This window comes from Salarias fasciatus, chromosome 20, assembly GCF_902148845.1.
Source record: "Salarias fasciatus chromosome 20, fSalaFa1.1, whole genome shotgun sequence".
Classification (NCBI taxonomy): domain Eukaryota; kingdom Metazoa; phylum Chordata; class Actinopteri; order Blenniiformes; family Blenniidae; genus Salarias; species Salarias fasciatus.
Window position 1 is genome coordinate 23,291,094 of NC_043764.1, and position 19,784 is coordinate 23,310,877.

The 19,784-nt window shown below is 45.1% G+C and overlaps 2 protein-coding genes and 1 long non-coding RNA gene across 3 annotated transcripts in view; 2 read left to right on the forward strand and 1 right to left on the reverse strand.

Moving 5' to 3' along the window:
* Positions 1-19,784, reverse strand: part of LOC115408633 (rho-related GTP-binding protein RhoA-D) — a 644,285-nt gene that overhangs the window by 453,590 nt on the left and 170,911 nt on the right. The window lies entirely within an intron of this gene.
* Positions 1-19,784, forward strand: part of nav1a (neuron navigator 1a) — a 75,491-nt gene that overhangs the window by 43,794 nt on the left and 11,913 nt on the right. The window contains exons 8-9 of the mRNA XM_030119436.1: positions 13,324-13,462; positions 16,715-17,018. Coding sequence (XP_029975296.1) covers positions 13,324-13,462; positions 16,715-17,018 — 443 coding nt within the window. The remainder of the gene's footprint in view (positions 1-13,323; positions 13,463-16,714; positions 17,019-19,784) is intronic.
* Positions 695-12,475, forward strand: LOC115408641 (uncharacterized). Its single transcript, XR_003933783.1, has 3 exons — positions 695-834; positions 8,749-8,752; positions 12,464-12,475. It is a non-coding gene; the product is annotated as an uncharacterized LOC115408641 (long non-coding RNA).

The following is a 19,784-nucleotide window of genomic DNA, read 5'->3' on the forward strand; positions in this document are numbered from 1 at the left end:
CACACACACACACACACACACACACACACACACACAAATGCTTTTATCCATACATGCACTTTTGAGTCCCAAGGGATCATATTGGGTGTTTTTATCTGTGTTTGAATTGGACATGTGTGCTTGAACAGACTGGCTGTCAAAGGACTGATAAATAGCGATTCTCATAGAAACTAACAAGTGTGTATACACACATACACACACACACATACACACACACATACATACCTTCGATGCAGTCACCAAACTGTGTGATCCAAGCCAGAGGTGTTGTTCGAGTCTCTGAGTGCGTGTGAGTGCACAATCAAACATTGAACATGCTTCATTAACTAACCATTACCTAACCATTTCTTGCCAACCTTCAGTCATTTTGAGAGAATTCCAACATAAACTAGAGCGTCTGTGTGTCCTTGTGTGGAAACCATCAGTGAGCTCAGTGTGTCAGCACCGCTCCACAATGTCCACATTATCCCAGCGGTGGATTTGCAAACAAGTGAAATCACTCATTAATGTTTATCCCCACACCTACTCTTGCTGGAGCCGGTCGCCGTGATGGGGACCAGGCTTGTGTTTCAGCTGACGTCGTTTGGCGTTCTGGTCATTGCGGCAGAGTTTTCTGATGGGTGCAGTCTGGAATCAGTTGCAGCGCAGTAATTGAGACTGAAATCTGTGATGTTATTAATTAATGGTTAAAATGATGCCAGTGGCATGAAGGAATCTTGTGAGATGGCGAATTCGCCACACGGCTCAGATATGCTGATCAGGCTTGTCAGGCGGCGCCTTCTCACTAACAGGTGCCAGTGTTCATTAACATTGATTTTTCACTTTATTTTCTCAGTTGTGTTGGATTTTAACAACACTTTCACAGCATAACGAAGTTGAAAACGCTTTAAAATTTGGGAACCTTTATCATCATAATAAAAATTAAATTCAGCTTGCAAATAATCGTTTTCATGGGATATGAGATGTAGTTTTTGGCCGTTGTGTTAAAGTTACTGACTTGGAGTAAAAGATAGAGGAAGATGTTTTGGAAACACATTCTGCTGACTCTGCGCCGGCTGCTCTAAAAGTGTCCACAGCCTTTATGCCCTCATGAATAGTGATGCATTAACTGAGTGTGATGCTTATCAGCATAATGTCTACATGAGTGGTGATAAATTAAAAATAAGGGAATTGAGCGTTGAAACTGGAACAGTTTTGGCTTTATCAGTGAATTAAAGTCAACAGATGCATTTTTAAAAAATTTTTTATTTTATCTATTTTTTTGTTTTTTGGTTCTACCTCTTCAGTTTATCTGAACTGAACCCACATCAGTCACCGAGCAGACGAACACCTGCGACTTCTCAACTGACTTTGGTTTTTATTTAATGGAGTATCCCAGTAAATTCTAAGTAGAGTAAAATGATGGGTTCTGTGCTGGATGTCCTTGGTCATTTGGTCTCTGTGTCCAGTTGTCTGCAGTGTTTTTTTTTTTCTTTTGGTTTGTTTTTGTTTTTTGACTCTGTGTAATATCTGCTCAACCCGCTAGAAACATGAAAAAGACAAAATAGGAAGAAATCTTTTTGTCACAAGAAAGTTAAAAAAATATATAATTAAATTTAAATCTGGAAAGTTTTCATGAAGGCCTGTTATATACATTTATTTCAGAAGTTTTCCCAATACGCTATTTTTCCGTGGCTCGAGGTCTGAGGTTATTGTGTCTGGAAACAAAAAGCATGTGGCCTGAGTCATTTCAAGGTGCCGATGACTCTTGATGCTCTGTAATTAAGTGAACTCCTTTACTTTCCCTGCCTGCAAGGTCATTAGGGAGACCCGCGAGCGAAACAACAGATGCTTGTAAGACACGGCCACATACACTCTTTTATTGCGCACACAGGAGTCAGTGTTCACAAACAGAGCTCATATTTTCACAAGGTGGTCCCTCCTGTGGTTTAGTGAGCTCTTCTGTTACATCAAAGCCAGAGGAGGACCTGCAGCCCGACCACGGTGCACCTTCACGGGCATCTTGGGACGACTGGAAAGCCGTAATTCCAACATCAATGAGGAATAACCTCAGGATGCCGTTTCCACCTGATGCTGGTGTCGAGAGATGGAAAGTATTGACAGATCAGACGCTGCATCCCACTGAAATTTATTAAGAATCAGACTGGAAGTGAAACACACCTCTGCTTTGTTTTGAACGTTTCAAAGTCTGCGGATTTCGTCTGATATGGAACTTCAGGATCTGTCATTTTGCGCCACTGTCCGTGCACTGGTGCAGTGGTATGCGTATATGCGTCTGCATATGTTGGAGGATTAGGGAGTGGGACCCCAGAATACACTGGCTGGAATGTGAAGTGTGTGTTTTGAGCGGCCCGAGAGGAAGGAATGTCTCCCAAACGCACTGTAACTACTTTAAGTGGCATGACCGGAGTGTGTGTGTGTGTGTGTGTGTAATAAGTGACAGCAGGTGATGGGTGCGGGTTCCTGCAGGGTGCGTCTCGGGGTTCGTCAGTCTCCACCACATATGTTGGCGTACTTAAATATAATAACAGAAAGACGCGGATGTTCAACTGCTTTCCCTGTCCCCCTCGCAGCTTGAGAGTGTGTTTTAACAAGCGTCCGTTTTATCTCCGCCAGCAGAAATGAAAGAGTGTCTCTGCTCCGGTCAATGGGTCTTTCATGCTCCTCTGTTCAGGCGGTGTTTGGAGAACCTTTGGCAGGTGCTTTGTGGTGTTGGAGTTAAATCTTCAAGTCTCTTTGTGGGGCTTGAATTTAACAAAAATTCAACAGTCCAGTTCAGTCATTTTACCTCTCTCTTGGTTCCTTTTTTCCCCCTCTGGATCTATTTTTCTGCTTTAACATTTATAGTGGATGTATTAAAGCTGAGCAGACATGAAAGCATATAAAGTATTTTTAGCCGTCAATCCGCTTTTGTCCAATCAGCTGTTCTCTTTTACAGGGGTCACCATTTATTGCAACTTTTTCCCCCTTAGACTTTTTTATGGAGGATTCCCTTCCTTCCGCTTTGGGATTCATGTTCGGGTCTCTCGGCCTCAAGGTCACGACTCCGGCCACGTTAGCACGACAGTGTTCTCAAGTGAAAAAGCAAAAGTTTTCATTGAGTTTCGGGCATTCGTTTACACGACGGCGGTGCTCACAGCCACTGCAAACACGTTTCATGGAACATCTCTCAAGGTGGAACTTTTTGAAAAAAAACAATTCTAACTTAAAAACACAAAAACAATTAATTTTAACTTGAAACGCTGTGTAAACAGGACCTAAATCTCCCAAGCAGTTTTTATCAGCCTCGTCTCAGTAAACCAAACTGACTGTAGCATTGAATCATGGGAAAGGTGTTAAGATTTGTGAAGCGACAGGATCCCCTGTGAAGCGCTGTTTACAGATTTGAACCCGTCCTTCTGGTCCGGGCTCCTCGTGGCCGCAGCCCGTCTTTCACATGAACTGTGAGTCACATCGAACTGACACGGTTGTTCCTTTATTTGCTGTATTTGCGTCTGCATGACAGTGTTTGTTGTCACAGGATCGCTTCCTGTTTTGGCGCTCCATACACACCGACCGTGTCCTCTCCAGTGGTGTTTGTGCAACATATTCACCGTCCGAGACCAAACCGGTCAGCGGCGTTTCACCGTTTCTTTATCACACATTTGAATAAGCGTGTGTTTTCAGCTCGGATCTCCACACATCTGTCCGCTGCTCCGGGCGTTGTTGCTTTACTGTACGGTGTTGATCAAAAGGCAGCTGTCAGTGGGAACGCTTGTGTGTGTGTGTGTGTGTGTGTGTGTGTGTGTTTGTGGCAGCGTCTCCCGCACAGCTGCTTCAAGTTAACAGTAACCTGGACGACGAACGCGCCATTCAAACGCCGTTCCTCCCCTCCCGTTCTCCCGCCGTCCTCTCACTGGTCCCCCCCCCTTCATTCAAACCAAAACATCCCCTGCGCACCGTTAATTCACACAGCCGTTAAGTCAGCTGACATGTCTGGAGGGAGGCCAGAGGTAATTCTACCCCGAGATCCTACCCCTGTCCCGGGCCTCAGCGTGCCGGGGTTCCCCTCCCGAGCTCCTCCCCGGGTCTGGGCTGTGGAGTCGGGGCTGGGAGGCGCTCCTCGCTGCACCCCAGACTAAAGTACTTATGAAGGTGATTTAAAAGGCCGTCCCACCTCGTCCCGGGAGGACCGTCCCTCTGCTGCCTCCTGCTCCTTTTGCGAGGAAGAGACGGACTGAGAGTCAGAGGTTGTTGGGTCGAGGCAGAGCTCTGTCTGCCGGTCACCTCCTAACACACAAACATACAGTTTGATGGCCTGTAATGAAATTTAAACCCGTTTGAGCAAACACAATAACACTTTGAGGGGGAAATCTTTGAACTCGCTTCCCTTTTGACTCAGCAGCGGCAAAAAAGCATGTTTTAATTCTTAAAATAACAAAAAAGAAGTTTCAAACGGAATTGTTTGAACTGTGGCTGCTTTCAAATTCCCAGAGAGGCTTTGTTTAAACTGGAGGCCGACAACCTTTCAACTTTAACCTGGTGTGAGCTGACTGAGCAAAAAGACAAAAGGTGAGAGAAGACAACAAAGGAGAGTCTTTAGCCTTTCAAGGAGTCGTGCTCACCTCTCATGGTTCCTACCGTTTCCCTTTTTGGGGCCTGCAGTGTGAAAAGACCAAGACGATCCCCGCGGTGTCAGCATGATCAACAGTCACACAACTTTTTCTTTTTTTCCTTTTTAAAAGTGAGTTTCTTCATTCAAGGTCCATATATGACATTTGGAGCCGACTGCTCCAAATGTCCTGTTTCATTTCAAGAGAATGAAGCAGAGCAGAGCCAAGTCCACGCTCAGATGCGACGTGTTGAACTCTAAGAAAAATGTATCCACCCGCTCCAGGGAGGTCACGCAGGGAAGAGAGGGATTTCAGAATAAATTTGCTGTCATATGAGAATTTCTTGAATTGTGTGTTTTCCTGCATCTCCACCGCCCTCGCTCTCTGACTGAAAGAAAAAGAATGGAGAAGAATATCTAATGCATCGGTGTGAAACTTTCCACCCAGAAACAGAAAGCAAGCCTGTCTTTGTGGCGAAAACTTGGAAGAGTGATGTGCCTCAATATTCTCCCACACACACACACACACACACACACACACACACACCTTGGAGGCAATAACAGTGTGACCCCCGCTGGAGCAGTGGCTTTAGCAAAGCTGCCATTCCCACCAGCTCCCAACATCACACACTTCTGACAGCTAATCCAAGCGCCGCTCGGGGAACAGCGGCAATTTAATGCATGTGAAGTGGACGCCTGTGTGTGTATGTGTGTGTGTGTGTGTGTCCTAAACCCTGTGGCCATTGCTGTCAGGTTTGTGCCTGTCAAAGGCGAAGGAGGACTTATTTCCTCCAATGGTCATTTAGAGATGTGACCTCCTATTTCCCTCCATGGATTCCCACATTTATACACACTCACACACACACGTCCAGCACTTCTAGCCGAGGCCCCTGGTCCGCTCTGATCCTGGTGGCAGATGGAATTAGCAGTAATTACGAGCTCATTAACTCCAGCCTGCTCTGTAATCCTCCGTAATGCCCAAATACTGCGGCGTGTGTGTCCATGTGGACGCCTGTGTGGACAAAAGAGTGTCCAAGCGAGCTATGGCACATTGTTCCACTCATCATGGAAACACGACAGAGAGGGAATAATAAATAAATAAAGCGCTGTGGAGGAAATTAATTTCTCTGAGTGTGTGCCGAAGAGGCAGGCTGCTTGCTCGGTTTTTAATTGTGTCTTGTCAGTGATTTACAGTCGGTGTTTAGCACTGCAGTGCAACAGAGAACCTGTAGCAGGGAGCTAATTAAAATCCACTTTTAATGACGGAATCATGGTTAATTAATGTACAAGTGCCCTGAGCGTCCAGACAGCAGCAGTAAAATGTGTTAGGAGAAACCAGTTTCTGATAAGAACACACCACAACCTCAAAAATGCAGCAGATGGCCAATAATTTATGTAAATAAGTGTCTCTGATTACAGCTGGAGTACAGCAGCACGAGGTGATGTGTACAGTAGCTACAGTGTGTGGCGGGGTCTGCACGCCGTGTTATGTCTGCTCGGTGTTACGTGTCAAAGTATCTCCAGGCTGTCAAGATATAACAAGAGGCTCAGCCTGCAGTGGAAACTCTTTCACTTCCCTATATGGCGCTGTGGTGATGGATACGTGAGCGCAGAGGAGCGCAGCGTCTTTCAAACGCAGTAGATCTTAAGTGTTTTATATGTGCAGACGATGGATCGGCACTTGAGAAAAATCTGCAGCGTGCCGTTGCTTTGGTAAATTTGACTATATATTACTTGAATGAAGTAATTTCCATACTGTTCCTGTTTTGGATAGTTTGTTCTTTTTATATTGAGGCTAAATTTGTTCCTGTTACCAGAAATCATTTGATTTGATGGTAACTTCCTCAATGTGGCGTCGCCTTGTTGATGAGATTTTTACTAAATCTCAAACGTTTGCTCATATAAAAGATGTTTTTTTTTCCTCTTTATCACTCTGACAAAAAAAAAATCAGGACAAATTAAGTCCTTTTTTTTTTTTTTTTTTTTTTTTTTTTTACATCTATGATTAGAAATGATTTTCCTGGAGCCAGTCAGTTGATAAGCGTGCGTGTGCGTCTGTGTGTGCGTCTGTGTGTGTGTGTGTGTGTGTCTGTGTATGTGTGTGTGTGTGTGTGCGCTTCCTGGTGTTAAGCTGCTGAAGTGGTCCTGGTCCAGGGACCCATATTGTTTGCCATCTGTGCACACTGACCACAGTTCCTTCTTTCCTTCGATCCCATCAGGTAGGGCTCAGCTACACACATTTGATGACGGCTCTCGTCCACTTTCACCACCGATTCCACCGCGACAGATCTCCCTCTTGAATCTATCACACAGCTTTTGTTTCCCCGCCGTCATGGTCAGCGCCTCCTCGGTTGCATTGTGTGAGAGGGAGCCCTGTGAAATGGGTGTGGCTGGTCTCACACACACACACACACACACACACACACACACACACACACACACACACACACACACACACACACACACACACACACACACTCCTCTGCAAGTGACTCATTTAGTTTTGTGAGACGCTGTGTTTGCACAAGTGTTATTGAGGGTGTTTGTGAGGAAGCTGTCAGTTGGTTTTAGATCCTGTTTCGCCTATCCTGACTAAAACCTGTCCAGGATGTCGGCAGACTGCGAGATCTGAGCAACTTTCACTGTTTTTACCGTCAGGATTTTGTATACATCTCCTTTGCTCAATTATACAGAAAGACACTAAAGCAATGGCGGGGCACGCCGCTCATGTGCCGTCTCTCATCAGCCTCACGCGTCGGGTGTTGAGATGATTTAATGAGTTGAGCAGCTCTTTTGTGCGCGCCCCCTCTGGCTCTCTGAGCTGACCGGACAGTGCCAGTCTGGCACGGCCCTGCTTTCCATTCGCCTGAAAAGGCATCACTACAACCAGGAGCCTGTCTGATTTTGCCATTTTGGGTTCTGCCATGTGACAGGGTGGATTTTAATAGGAATGGAAAGTTCCTGTCCGCTGTTGGACTGCAGGAACACTTTCCGTGCATTCAGACGAGTGCGAGAGACTGTGTCCAAATATCGCCCCGCTCAGGACGCCTTAACCCCGTGACGGAACGAAATATGCACTTTAATATTCAGGATCCTCTTCTGTGTGTTCTTAATGACACCTTCCAGCAGTTTTTTTTATGTTCCCATCTGCCCCCGCCTGGTCTGGCGGTTTAAACGCTCGCGCCCTCGGTGCATTAATACTGTTGCTGCTTTACAGCGGCAGCTCCAAGCATACATGGACATTGTGAGTTGCTAAATCAGTGGAGTGTTGTGCGTCCTGTGAGAGTCACACACAGTTAGAAGACAATATTGATAATATTGTTCCGTTCCTCCTCCGTCTTCTTCGTATTGATCTGGTGTAATAGTGATGGGCTTTGCCTAATCCGCCCTGTTCTCCAATAATGCACAAACTATCGATCAGGTAATCAGTTGAGTGTTTTTATTCATGCTCTTATCATGGGACAGCGCGTCTCCTTCCACCACCATTACCTGCCATGCAGCAGACAGTGCTGCAAAGTCCTCGACGGCCTCGCTGCTTGTTAAACTGTCTCTGTAATCAGACCAAAGCAGGAGCATCAATTTCCTCCAAATGGCCTCCTGCAGGTTTTACCACTGTTTGTTTAGATGGACGCCTTATCAACAGATACTGTTCAGTCTGCTGTCTGGGGTTGGCAGGACTCCAGCTCCCAGCAAGCACTGCTCCCATAAACCACAGCCAAAGCCGCTTTGTCTCTCTAGTATTTTTTTTTTCTCCCCTCTTTGTGGAACTACTGTATTTCTTCCACTGTATCGCCGTTCGGGAGAGGAGAGAGGACCATTCACTTTGAGATCAGTGCAATTAGCTCCCTAGTCTGAATAGAAAATAGACACTGAAGCCTCTTAATAAAAGCTGCCTATGTAGTTCAGCAGCAGCTATTCAACTGTTCACTTGATAGCTGGTGAGGCTCAGTGTTTGTGTGGGTGTGCTGGTCCCCTCTGCAGACTGCGAGGAACAAAGAAATCATGTCTCTGTGAAAGGAGGATGCTGTTTATACGGACGGCCCGGACCTTTATGGAGCTGGTAAATGTCAGAGAAATATTTAAACCCTTTCAGATATTCAGTGAGTCAAGCGAGTGCCTGAAATATTCTCACTTTCAGCGAGATAATGAAGTCCAAGTTTGGTCTTGACCGGTGGTCTCGCTGTGTCTTCTCCCTCTGAGCTCCGCTGATAAGACCAAGCCTCGTGCTTGCGTCGCCTCCGTTCGGCTCGATTCCTCTGCTCGGCGCGTTTTACCGAACGCGGCGCAGAAGAGAAGCCGTCAGGTGGAGGTGATGAATGAGCTTAATCAAGAGCATCTCAACCTAATAGACGTTTATTGCACCCTAAATTGAATCAACATTGATATTCATTCTGCTCACAGAGTTACAGTCAGAAGATCTCATTTCTCAGCATCCTGTTCTCATTTCACCTCCAGCTGCACTCTTGTTGCTTCAGATCAGGTTAGACCTCACAACGGGCCGATGAAACCCAACATCCATACAGGTGTAGTTTATGGATCGCATGTAATATTCTCTAATTTATTGAAAGCAGATTTTCATCATTGCGGCTCGTATTCGGTTGAGGTGGGGTTTGAGTTTCTGTGTTGCTTCTATAAGATCTAATACTCCAGGTCAGAAAGCTCTTTCAAAAGGACAAAAATGTGACAGGAAAGTGTCTTGTCCAAAATCATGTGTGAATATGTAAAAGAGGTGAAGCAGATGAATGAGGTGCTAATATTATCCCCCCGGTCTCTGCAGCTGCTGCTCCTCAATGAAAAAGCTTTAAGAGAGCGAAGAGATGAGATTAAACCAGAGGGGAAAATGAGAGATGATCCTCTCCCCTGAGAGCATAAAGTCCCAAGAAGTTGAAGTATTTTATATATCATCATCATTTCCTTCATTTTACACTCTACTGTTTTTTTTAATGCCGTTTTTTTCCACCCTCAGTTTCTATCTCCTCTTCTCACATGCCACTTCGCCCTCTTCTCTAGAGAATCCTCGTGTTTCATCGCCTTCTTTTCCAGCCTCCCTTCCCTTTTATCACACAGCGGAGGAGCAGAGCTGGATGACAGTGGATCTAGAGCTCCGTGCTGGTTGTAGATATCGGCCCTTGGCAGGGGAATCAGAAAGTTCTCTTCTCAGCCAAAAAAGCCTCTGGACCAAGTTGTTCCACAAAAATACTTTTGCCTAAAGCTTAAGATCTTCAGCAGATATCCTCTAAAATATTTTGGGTTTGGGGATTGAAGGTTTCCAAGTCACACATGAGGTACTGTGTTATGATCGAATCTCATTTTTTGTGGGAACTGACAGCAGCTCAGTTTATTTCCAGGAAGGTCACGTTGAGGTACACACACACACACACACACACACACCAAGGTGAACAAAACCCTTAACATCAGTCTGCGATGTCCAAAAAGCAACATTTAATGAAACACCTCAGTCTGACCTGATAGATTTGAGATGTTTATTACAGTTGGCAGCAGTTTTTTTTTTTTTTTTCAAGCGTTTTTGTATTTACGTGAGAAATGGGTAACTGATCTCTGCGAGTTCAACAAAAATGTAATCCTCATTAACTCCAGAAGGCCGTGGCGCGTCTTCCAATCCTCAGGTTGACGGTTGGATCCCGTATTTCTCCCCGTCTAGGCTGCCGGCACCTGTGTATGAATGAATGGGTAAATGTGACAGATCATCAAAACCTGTTATATTAAAAGGAAACAGGCCATTTGTAACTTTTTCAAAAGGAGGATTATGTAGATGTATGACTATGAATACAAGCGAACTTACTCTGTCCAAATTAGGTTCAGTAAATCAACAAGCATGCATGAGATAAGTTGAACTTTTAAAATGCGATCGTTAATACCGTAATTAGTCTGTATGTGTTGTGAAATCAATGACTGCATTTTTGGAAATTGGCCCACAGGAATTCAAAGAACCAACATTTGCCAGTTCAGATTCAGATAAGCTCATTTTTATATCAACTCCCTTTCAGATGTGATTCACTCACACATATACTTTACATATTTATTCGGTGTTATTTGACCCCTGACCTTGCCTGGGTCTGCCACGGCTTCCTCTTTTCACATCTTTTGCCTGACTGGCACCGAAGCCCGCTGAGACGGCGTTAGTTGTGTTTCCTCCCAGGTTTGAATTATTCATCAGAGGGAGTGTTATCATTCACAGAAGCTCCGGTGGACGGGCAGATAGCGGGGAACAGAGAGGTATTGCACCCAGAGATACGGGTGGTGAACCTCAGCTGCGTCTCGCACAAGGAAAAGTTTTCTCTCCCAGAAATGAATTTATTCAGCAAGGAAGTCAAGATGCAAGCAGAACGATTGTCTTTAAATAATTTCACAACTCACGTACACCGCTTTTGTTTTCTTTGTTTCTTTTGTTCTGAATCGTTAAGAGAAATCTGATAAATTGTCATACCAGTCTTTTTGAAAAGTGTGTGATATTTGTGAGCGAGGCTTCCAGTCAAATCTTTTGTTAATATTAGCTCTTTTTTTAATCACAAAATATTAATTTTTAATGAGAAGCATTGTAATCAGGCTGTTAATGTTCAATATTTTGTATGTTTTCTGCAAAAAGATGAATAACAATTACTTAAGTTTCAAATAATTCCATAGAACACATCTATAATTTGAATTCTAATGCGGGATGATTTCCTGCTTTTGTCTCTCGGATCATAAATTTGCCCTTAATCTCAATCTGACATATAGACGGGGCGGCGTGACAGCTACTTGAGATGTAAAATCTCGTCTGCTCTTTTCCGTGCCCAAGATATCCACGGGCGGGCGAGACAGGCAGGGCTTTCCCTGTCACCCCTCTCCCCCCCCCCCCCCCCCCCGATGGTCTCCGCCATCAGCCCCCCCAGGCCACAGTGTGACCCACACAGGCACCCGACCGGAAGACTCGCACCACTTTCTCTGTCTACATCCCCCCCTTCACCCCGGCACACGTATCTATAGACGACCCCATTAACCAGGGGCGGCCCTCTCCACCGGCTTTACAGTGCAGTACAGCATCAGCGTAACCTATTGACCCTAATGAGAGCCAACCTCCTCACTTCCTAAACGTGACCTGTTTAATACATATATATGTATACAGTGTGAATTTTCGCTGATAATGAGTAAAAGGCTTTTTCCTGGAAGAATGCTGCTTCTTTAAGTATCGACATCGTTGTTATTCCATCTAAATATATCCGAGCGCGGCCCGTCTGCGGCCGTCCGGAGTTCCTCTGGGGTGAGAGAGAGAGAAACGGTGAAGCGGATTCCTGCCAAGTGGCAGCACTTCACAGTCCTGATGCAGTCCCGATGCGGTCCTGCGCGCGCTGGTGGGCGCGCTCATCCCTCTGTGTTCTTCTCTGCTATTTCTGTGTGTGGGTTGAGATCGTGTCAAGAAGCGCTCCACTTATCGGCCGCCGCTGCGGCTCATGCGGTGCGAAAGCTGGGTATTCAGCGTCGCAAATGAGGCCCCCGTTTGAATATTTAATCAATAAACTGGAAGATGTGAAGCTGAGTGAGATTAAAACTGACACTTCGGTTGATGTGATGCAAGATTAGCCCCTGCTCGGAAAGCTCCGGCATGTTAATAGAAGTTTGATATCTTGATCAAGGACACTTTGATAAAAGTGAGCGCTCGCTCCGGCTTGACTCGCTCTCTGGCTGACCGACTGGAGGAAACCTTTTTGGCGAGTCAGAGAGGAGATCTCTTCCTATCATCCCTCTGTTTTTAACAGCTACAGCAGTTCCCATCCACCGTTATAAAGCTGATGAAATGTCACCTTTGATCTGTGTGTTTGTGTTTCTGCTACTAGATGGGCTCATTTAACACAGCGGTGGCCAACTTTGAAGAAAAAAACGCTTCTACTGCGAGAATGACTGCATTTATTTAGATAGTTTTGGCTGTTAAATGAATCTTTCTGCCTATTTTTCAACTGATAGTGTCAAACTTTCATTATCTCAGCGTTACTGTGCGTTTCAGCTGATAGTGAGCAGCTCATGTTAAAAATGTTTGGCACGCCGGTGAGTGATGGGAGGATTTGGGGGTCATTTCACTGACTCACAAAGCTCTGTTTCTCTGCCGTCTGGCAGTTTACCAAGTTTACCATGCAGTTAACCAAGTTAAGACAAATACACATATCAAATCCCATTATCGATTTCAGGATAGGAGTTAAAGGGTTAAAGGTCATTGTCCCATTTACAGTAAATTGCTTCCTTTTTCATGCCCCAGTTGTGCTCAGTTTGAATTAAAAAATCTTTAGAACTCTCAAGTATTTATATCAGTAATGACAGAAAGTGAAGCCTTTTCTCGCCTTTCGTTCCTCTCCGCTGCTTTGAGCTCATGATGTTACCTTATGTTACCTTCTGCTGCTGCTGAATGGGAGTTTTTGTCTTCACCGCTGTTGTTGTCTGCTCGCTCATTTGGGATTTTCTTTTTCCGTTTGAATGTAAAGTGCTGCGAGATTGCTTCATTCTTTTTGGGGCTTTACAAGAGTGGATTGAGTTTAATTGAGGTGAATGAAAAAGTTTTCCATCAGTTTCTATAATTCTGTGTTTCTATAGTTTAACATTCGATAATGAGATTTTCCCCTAGAAATCTGACTTATCAGCGAATATGAGTTTGTGATGCTGCATTCTGTGAATGTGAAGTTGCTGCAGATTTTTTTGTTTTAATTGCCTTGCTGTGTCGTCTTTGTCTTCCTCTCTGGCAGCTGGGACGAGAGCAGCTCCATCAGCAGCGGACTGAGCGACGGCTCAGACAATCTCAGCTCGGAGGAGTTCAACACGAGCCCCACTCTCAACTCCCTCCCGACCACTCCCATTGGCTCCCGCAGAAACTCCGCCGTTGTAGTAAGTGACACACACACACACACACACACACACACACATTACTGTGTCACATTAATAAGTAAGCGGTGTCTTTTAGGTACAGTAACATTGATTAATCAGTTAATTCACTGAAAGATGCGTCGGTGCGCAGCAGGACTCTGGCTTCGGAGACAAAGCCTGATTAAACATTCTCCACAGCACATAGTGTGTGTCACATCTGCAGTGATCAGTGTTTGCTGCAACAGATGCAGTGCATCCTGGACAGCTGCGTTATTCCTCTCTGTTCAAACAGGAGGGCTGCGAAAGTCAGATTTTAAGACCATGCACGGAGCTGTTAATTTTCCTGTGTGGGACCACAGTGCATTGATATACTGGAAGTGTGTCAGTGTGTGTATGTGTGTGTGTGTGTGCTGTGGTGTTAGGGCTTTATTTGGAGGAGAGGAAGATCTAGGACTTGTGACCTCAGTGCTTTTAAAAATCCTCATATTCGTGTGTTTGTGGGTGTGAGCGTTTTCCCAGAGCGCCTGATTTAGGTCACACCTCTGCAATGTGGTTTATGTAGTGGGATTTTAAGAGCGAGGGAGAGAGAGCATGCTCGACAGAGAGAGAGCGGGAATCAGCGTAGCCATGGCAACGCAGGCACAGGGATGCTCAGAGTGCGAGTCTTTGTCTTCTCCCTTATACTGAAGGACAGGTCTAGAGCATAACCATCTGCGCACACACACATGCACGCATGCACGCACACACAGACACAGACACACACACACACACACACACACACACACACACACACACACACACACACACACACACACACACACACAGGGCCATCTGCAAGTCCTGCACCCGGGCCAGCGAGCCGGAAGAACCGGGGCACCTCCCTCCATGCCCAGTCACAGTAACCAACGGACCCCATGGCATCGTTACCATGGCAACCGACAATCACATCATCATGCACCCCAAATTGACTGATGCACATGAGGTCTCCGTCTCCACGCCGTTTGTAGCTGATGTTATTATTTTTTTTTCCCTTCTTTGTCTACGTGCCCCAAAGCCGGTTGTCTGTCTCTGTTTTCATCCCTGCATCGATGCACCTTTCTCCCTCTTTTGTCTCTGAGGATTTTAATTCCATCAACTCGGGCTGTGCTTCCCTCTCTCTGCACCCCCACATGTTGTATAACATACTCAGCAGGGACATGTGGGCAGAGAGGAGAAAGATAATGAATGAAAGGGATGCAAAGAAGACACCAGAGAGGATAAGAGAGAAGAGACGTCTCCGAAGGACCAACAAAACCCCGGATTTTCTCTTTTCCACTAGTTGGTCTACAGGGTTGATTTTTGAATTCTTTCAAATGAGATTAACATTTATTGTATACAGACAACCCTGCATCCAACAGTAATGTCATTTGAAGAAATTTAAAAAGCAAACTCCAGCTCTTTTTCATATATTTAAATAAAATAGATGAATGTATTATAGACAGATTAGGTTTATCTCTGTTGAAAGGTAGTGACAGAGTCATGAGTACAATAATACAATGAGTGTGTGTGCGTGCGTGTGTGTTATCCGTGTTATGTCACACCTCTCCGGTCAGATGTTTATCTTCCCCCCGTGTGTTTCAATAATCACGGTATGTGTGTGAGGAAATGACATTGTTTTATCAACAAGGTCTGGTTGAACAACACACACTCATAGGTACATGTAACACACACACACACACACACACACACACACACACACACACACACACACACACACACACACACACACGCCCCTCCCGTGTCATGTGAACCTGTCCATGGGGTCTATTGGTTTTAATAAAAAAGGAATTCAGCATGTGAGACCTCATGAAAATCACCGGGTCTTGAACTGACACACACACGTGCACACGCACAGCTTATGATGTATTGTGTAATATTCAGACTCCTATGTGGGGGGGTTTAATTTATCTCAGTATATAACTAGTCATATCCGGCACACACACACACAAACACATACTATACACACACACTCACTCATTGCTTAAGCGACATCTAAACTTTGAAATACATTTTGGACATGTACCTCAAGTTTACAAAACCATCAACTAGAGGCATTGAAAACAATTACACACACAAGCACTATGTGTGTGTCTGATTTGATTTTGCATGCTTGTGTGTGTGTATATCCCCTCTGTTTTTGTTGGGCTGTCCGTCCTCCTCCTGTCTCGGTCCGCGTCTCTTTTGAAGTGTTTAAGCAGAGCGGACTGTGGGGAAGGTGAGACATCAGCGAGCGTGTTTTGGGCTTGACTGGGTCGGACATGTTTTTCTGCTCAGAGGTCTCTGTGATGAGGCACGGTCTGTGGATCTCTCTGAAGCCGCACATCTCGCCAAGTAAATCTTTTTTCCAGTCTTTGACCGAGCCGTCATTTCAAAAGAAACTCAAAATACTGGGTTTTGTGGACCTGATCTAATGAATGGTTCAAGCTGAACTGCTGACCCTGTTTCCCGGTATTCTTTTACATCTGATTCAGTCAAATGTATTGTGACTTGATGGAATTATTACATTTAATGTATGACTTAATATCATTCAGAGAATGAACATGTGACATCCTGCATGTGTTGGCATTCTCAGTTTTTTCTTGTCTGTAGATTTTGACTTTAATTGAAAAGAGAAATTAGATATCTAGAACTCCAACTACAGTTCGACTGTATTGTCTCAATTCAAAGTCCTCATAAAAGCTTTTCCACAGCTTTCAAAAACCGCATTGGTGGCTACAGTCAGTTTGACTAATACAGCTTTTGACTAACCCAACAAAGAAATGCCTCCCGTTGAGGCTTTTGTGGCCGTTTAAGAAAACTTAACAAAGTTAATCGAATGCAAAAAGTACAAGTGTTTGCTGATAATAAGTCTGATTTCCTTTGATTCATAGTTTTTCCCTGTATTCTTCATTTCCCTGTAAAGCACTGTGAGTGGCCTTGTGTTTGAACGGAGCTACGTATAAAAATAAATATTAATCAAGTCGGTTTCCCCCAGTTTGCTCATCAGTTCGACCTCATTTCACTTACACTCACTTGAAATCAGATCCAGCTTGAGTGCTTTCTTTTGTTCGGTTTTACTTGTCATGTTATCGGATTTTTTTGGAGGGAAAAATGTGAGCTAACAGCAGCGGGAGCGAAAAATACCTGCAAAGTAAACATCCAAACCTGAGACTGATAAGTCGTATTTCCTTTCAACACAGGTTTTTTGCAAACATTTTGCCGGCTGTGTCTGAGCGTGTCTGTTTCCCTCTCTAGATGCGCACAGATGCGGAGAAGAGGTCTCTGGTGGAGAGCGGCCTGTCCTGGGACTCCGACGACAACAAGCCCAGCCGCAGAAGCCAGGGAGGCGGCGTCTACGACACGGGGAGCCTCAAGTCCGAGTCCGCCAATAAATGGAAGAAGACGCGGCCGCAGGGGGAGGGGCTGGAAGGAGGGAAGGGCGAGCTGAAGAAGCCTCAGACTCTGGCTCAGGGAAACATGCTGAAGAAAGGAAGAAACCCACCTGTGGGAGTCACGTCTCCCATCACACACACCTCGCAGAGCGGACTCCGAGTGGCAGGTGAGGCTCGGACGCCGCCGCGTCTGATCGATTACGTCCAGGTGGATTCATAACCCGAACTGAGTGACGTGTTTTTCAGGCCGTCTTTTAATAGAGGCTTCTTCCACCCAAACAGTCACAGACTCTCTCTCTGTCTGCGTCGCTCACATTCATCCACAGCTGCAGCCCCCCTCCCGAGCGTCTCCAGTCCCAGGCCTTTACAAAGCAGCGCCATGTATCAAACGCCCATCACCACCCACACCCTTCCTGCCAGCCAACCACATACAGAGACACACACAGACACACACACACACTGACCAGCACTGCTTTTCCTCCTCTAGCCTCTCCTAACCAACCTTTATTTTTGTTGAACAGGGGAGAATTTATAGCGCTAAAATAAAGGCCCTTATGGACAGTGTGTGTTTCTAACAGTACACTTACACACACACACACGTCAGCCATTGTGCCAACCTTGGAGAGTGCCACAATCACACCTAACTCACACACACTCACGCACAGACAGCACAATAGTAGGGATTGTGCAGCTGCCTTTTAAGCACACCATCTGTGTGCTGTTTACGGAAGCACGCACACACACACACGCACTCGTGTGCGCACGCAAACATGGGCACGTCGACAGTCAAAACAGCAGGATATTAGTCGAAGTCTCGTGTGCCCGTCTAGATAGTGGCGGCCTGTGTGTACAGCGCTGCCTCCCGCGTTTCGCTCTGCCAGCTGTTGAAATGACAGATATGCCAAACAAACGCGTCGAGGCGGCCTGTGATCCGGGTGCCAGGCGGTTCGCCCGTCGGTGGCGTCAGTGATGGCGTGGGTCTGTTATCGCCGCCGGGCTTCAGACCGTGGCCCATCGGAGGATGCGGAGTCAAGTGAAAACAGATTGGAAAGAGTTTTGGGAGTTGATGAATCATCCTCCAGGCGCAGACTCTGGTGAAGTGAGTGCTGGTCTGCACTGCTTACCCTGGAGTTGGGCTCATTGCTGAAGTTTGGCATCACGCTGCGGATTACTGGTTGTCTCGTTCGTCATGCGTCTGGCTGCGTGCTTTGTGGTATCGAGGAGATATAGCAAGCGTGACATCTTTCAGTGGCGCTCCCCTGTATGAGCTTGACAGGCAGCGACTTACAGTTCCATACCCTGACAGTTAAACTCTCCATCTGGGATTGATTATGCTAATCATATTTTTTTTTTTGTTGGTTTATAAGGTTTTGTGAATTTAATTCAGGGTTGCACCGTATAATAACATTCATTATGAATTACTGTAAACTTTGGATTCACGCAGAGTCCAAATGAAGCAGCCTTTTCCTGGCAGAGTCCGGCTGCACGAATTAACAAATACAGAGCGGTCTTGAACAGATGTCGGATCTGGAATTTACCGAAGATTTTCTAATGTAATGAGAATGATTAATGTTTATATTCATGCAGGATGGCGGCAACTACTAAACAGAGGCAGAAACTCCAGCTTTCATTATTGATGCCAATATCATTAAGAGATTCTCTCTCTGCTATGCTACTAGAAATGATGGAAATTCAGCTACGGTACCAACCAGGACAGTTAGCCTGTAACAAGCACAAAACTCACAGTAATGTTGAAAACCCGCCAGGTATTGAAAGCAGAAGTGGAAAAGGTGGCTGAAACACTCACTCGTTGCATATTTCTGACAATCTACAGCTATGAACTCTAAACAAACCAATCAATATAGTGGTAAAATGGTTAACTGCGGTGATTACATAAATCGTTTTGACAAAGAAATGTCACATGAATTCACCCATCTGTCTGAATTTTAATGTAATTACTACTGAACTGTGTGATGGGAGTAAAATTGACTTTATCTGATTAGTGGTTTGGCCTGCTGGAGAGTGGAGAGTCTAAATTAAGTTTCACAGCAGCAAAATTAAAAAAATAAAATAAAAAATGCCTAATATGAAAAGCTAAATCGGGGCTGTGTTTTTATTGTTGTTGTTTTGAAACTCTCTGTGGCTTCACAGTTATAACAGACAATTTTTTTCCAAAGATCTTTGCTTTTTGGTCTGTATTGTAAGCCGTTTGTGGAGCACATTTTATCAATGCACAGGTTTGCGTGTTAAAAACATGCATTATTGCTACATAGTATTTTTTGTAGTTGTTTTCGAAGCCTAATTTGTTTCAAGCTTATTTTTCCTGCAGGTGCTGCTGTGGTCAGGTGTCTTTGAGTCATGAATTTGTGGAGAACACTTCGGTTAATGGCAGCAAATGTTTTGTGTACACACAAATCAAGAGAGATAATATATCTGAACCACAACCACAACTTCGCATGATGGTGGTGTCGTGTTTGAAGAGGAACAGCCTCCGGGAATCTGTTGAGTTTAGTCGGATGCTGATTTGTGACCCTAGAGAGACGATAGATTGGATGAATTGGTGTTTTTTTTTCTCTGTTTCCACTGTTTCCCTGCTTCATTTGTTATTTGAAAAGAGAGGAGGTAACTAACAAATTTTACACTGAGGTCTTTTTCGCTTTAAGGTCCAGATGGGAGTGCTGGAAGTTTCATAAAGATCATTTCCCTGATCACCATTCAGTCTGAATTTCAGCACCGTGCTCGGATCTCCGCCTCTGCGGGCCGCTTGAGTCAGAGGAGACAATTGTTTTTTTACTATGCACACATTACACTGTATCAAGCTGTGAGTTTCGCCGTCTCCACAGCCAACGTCGGTAAATCAGGCTTCATTAATGTCCAAATTAATACAGTCGCTGTGTTTCGCTGTCGGCGACGTGTGTGTCTTCAGCGCTGTG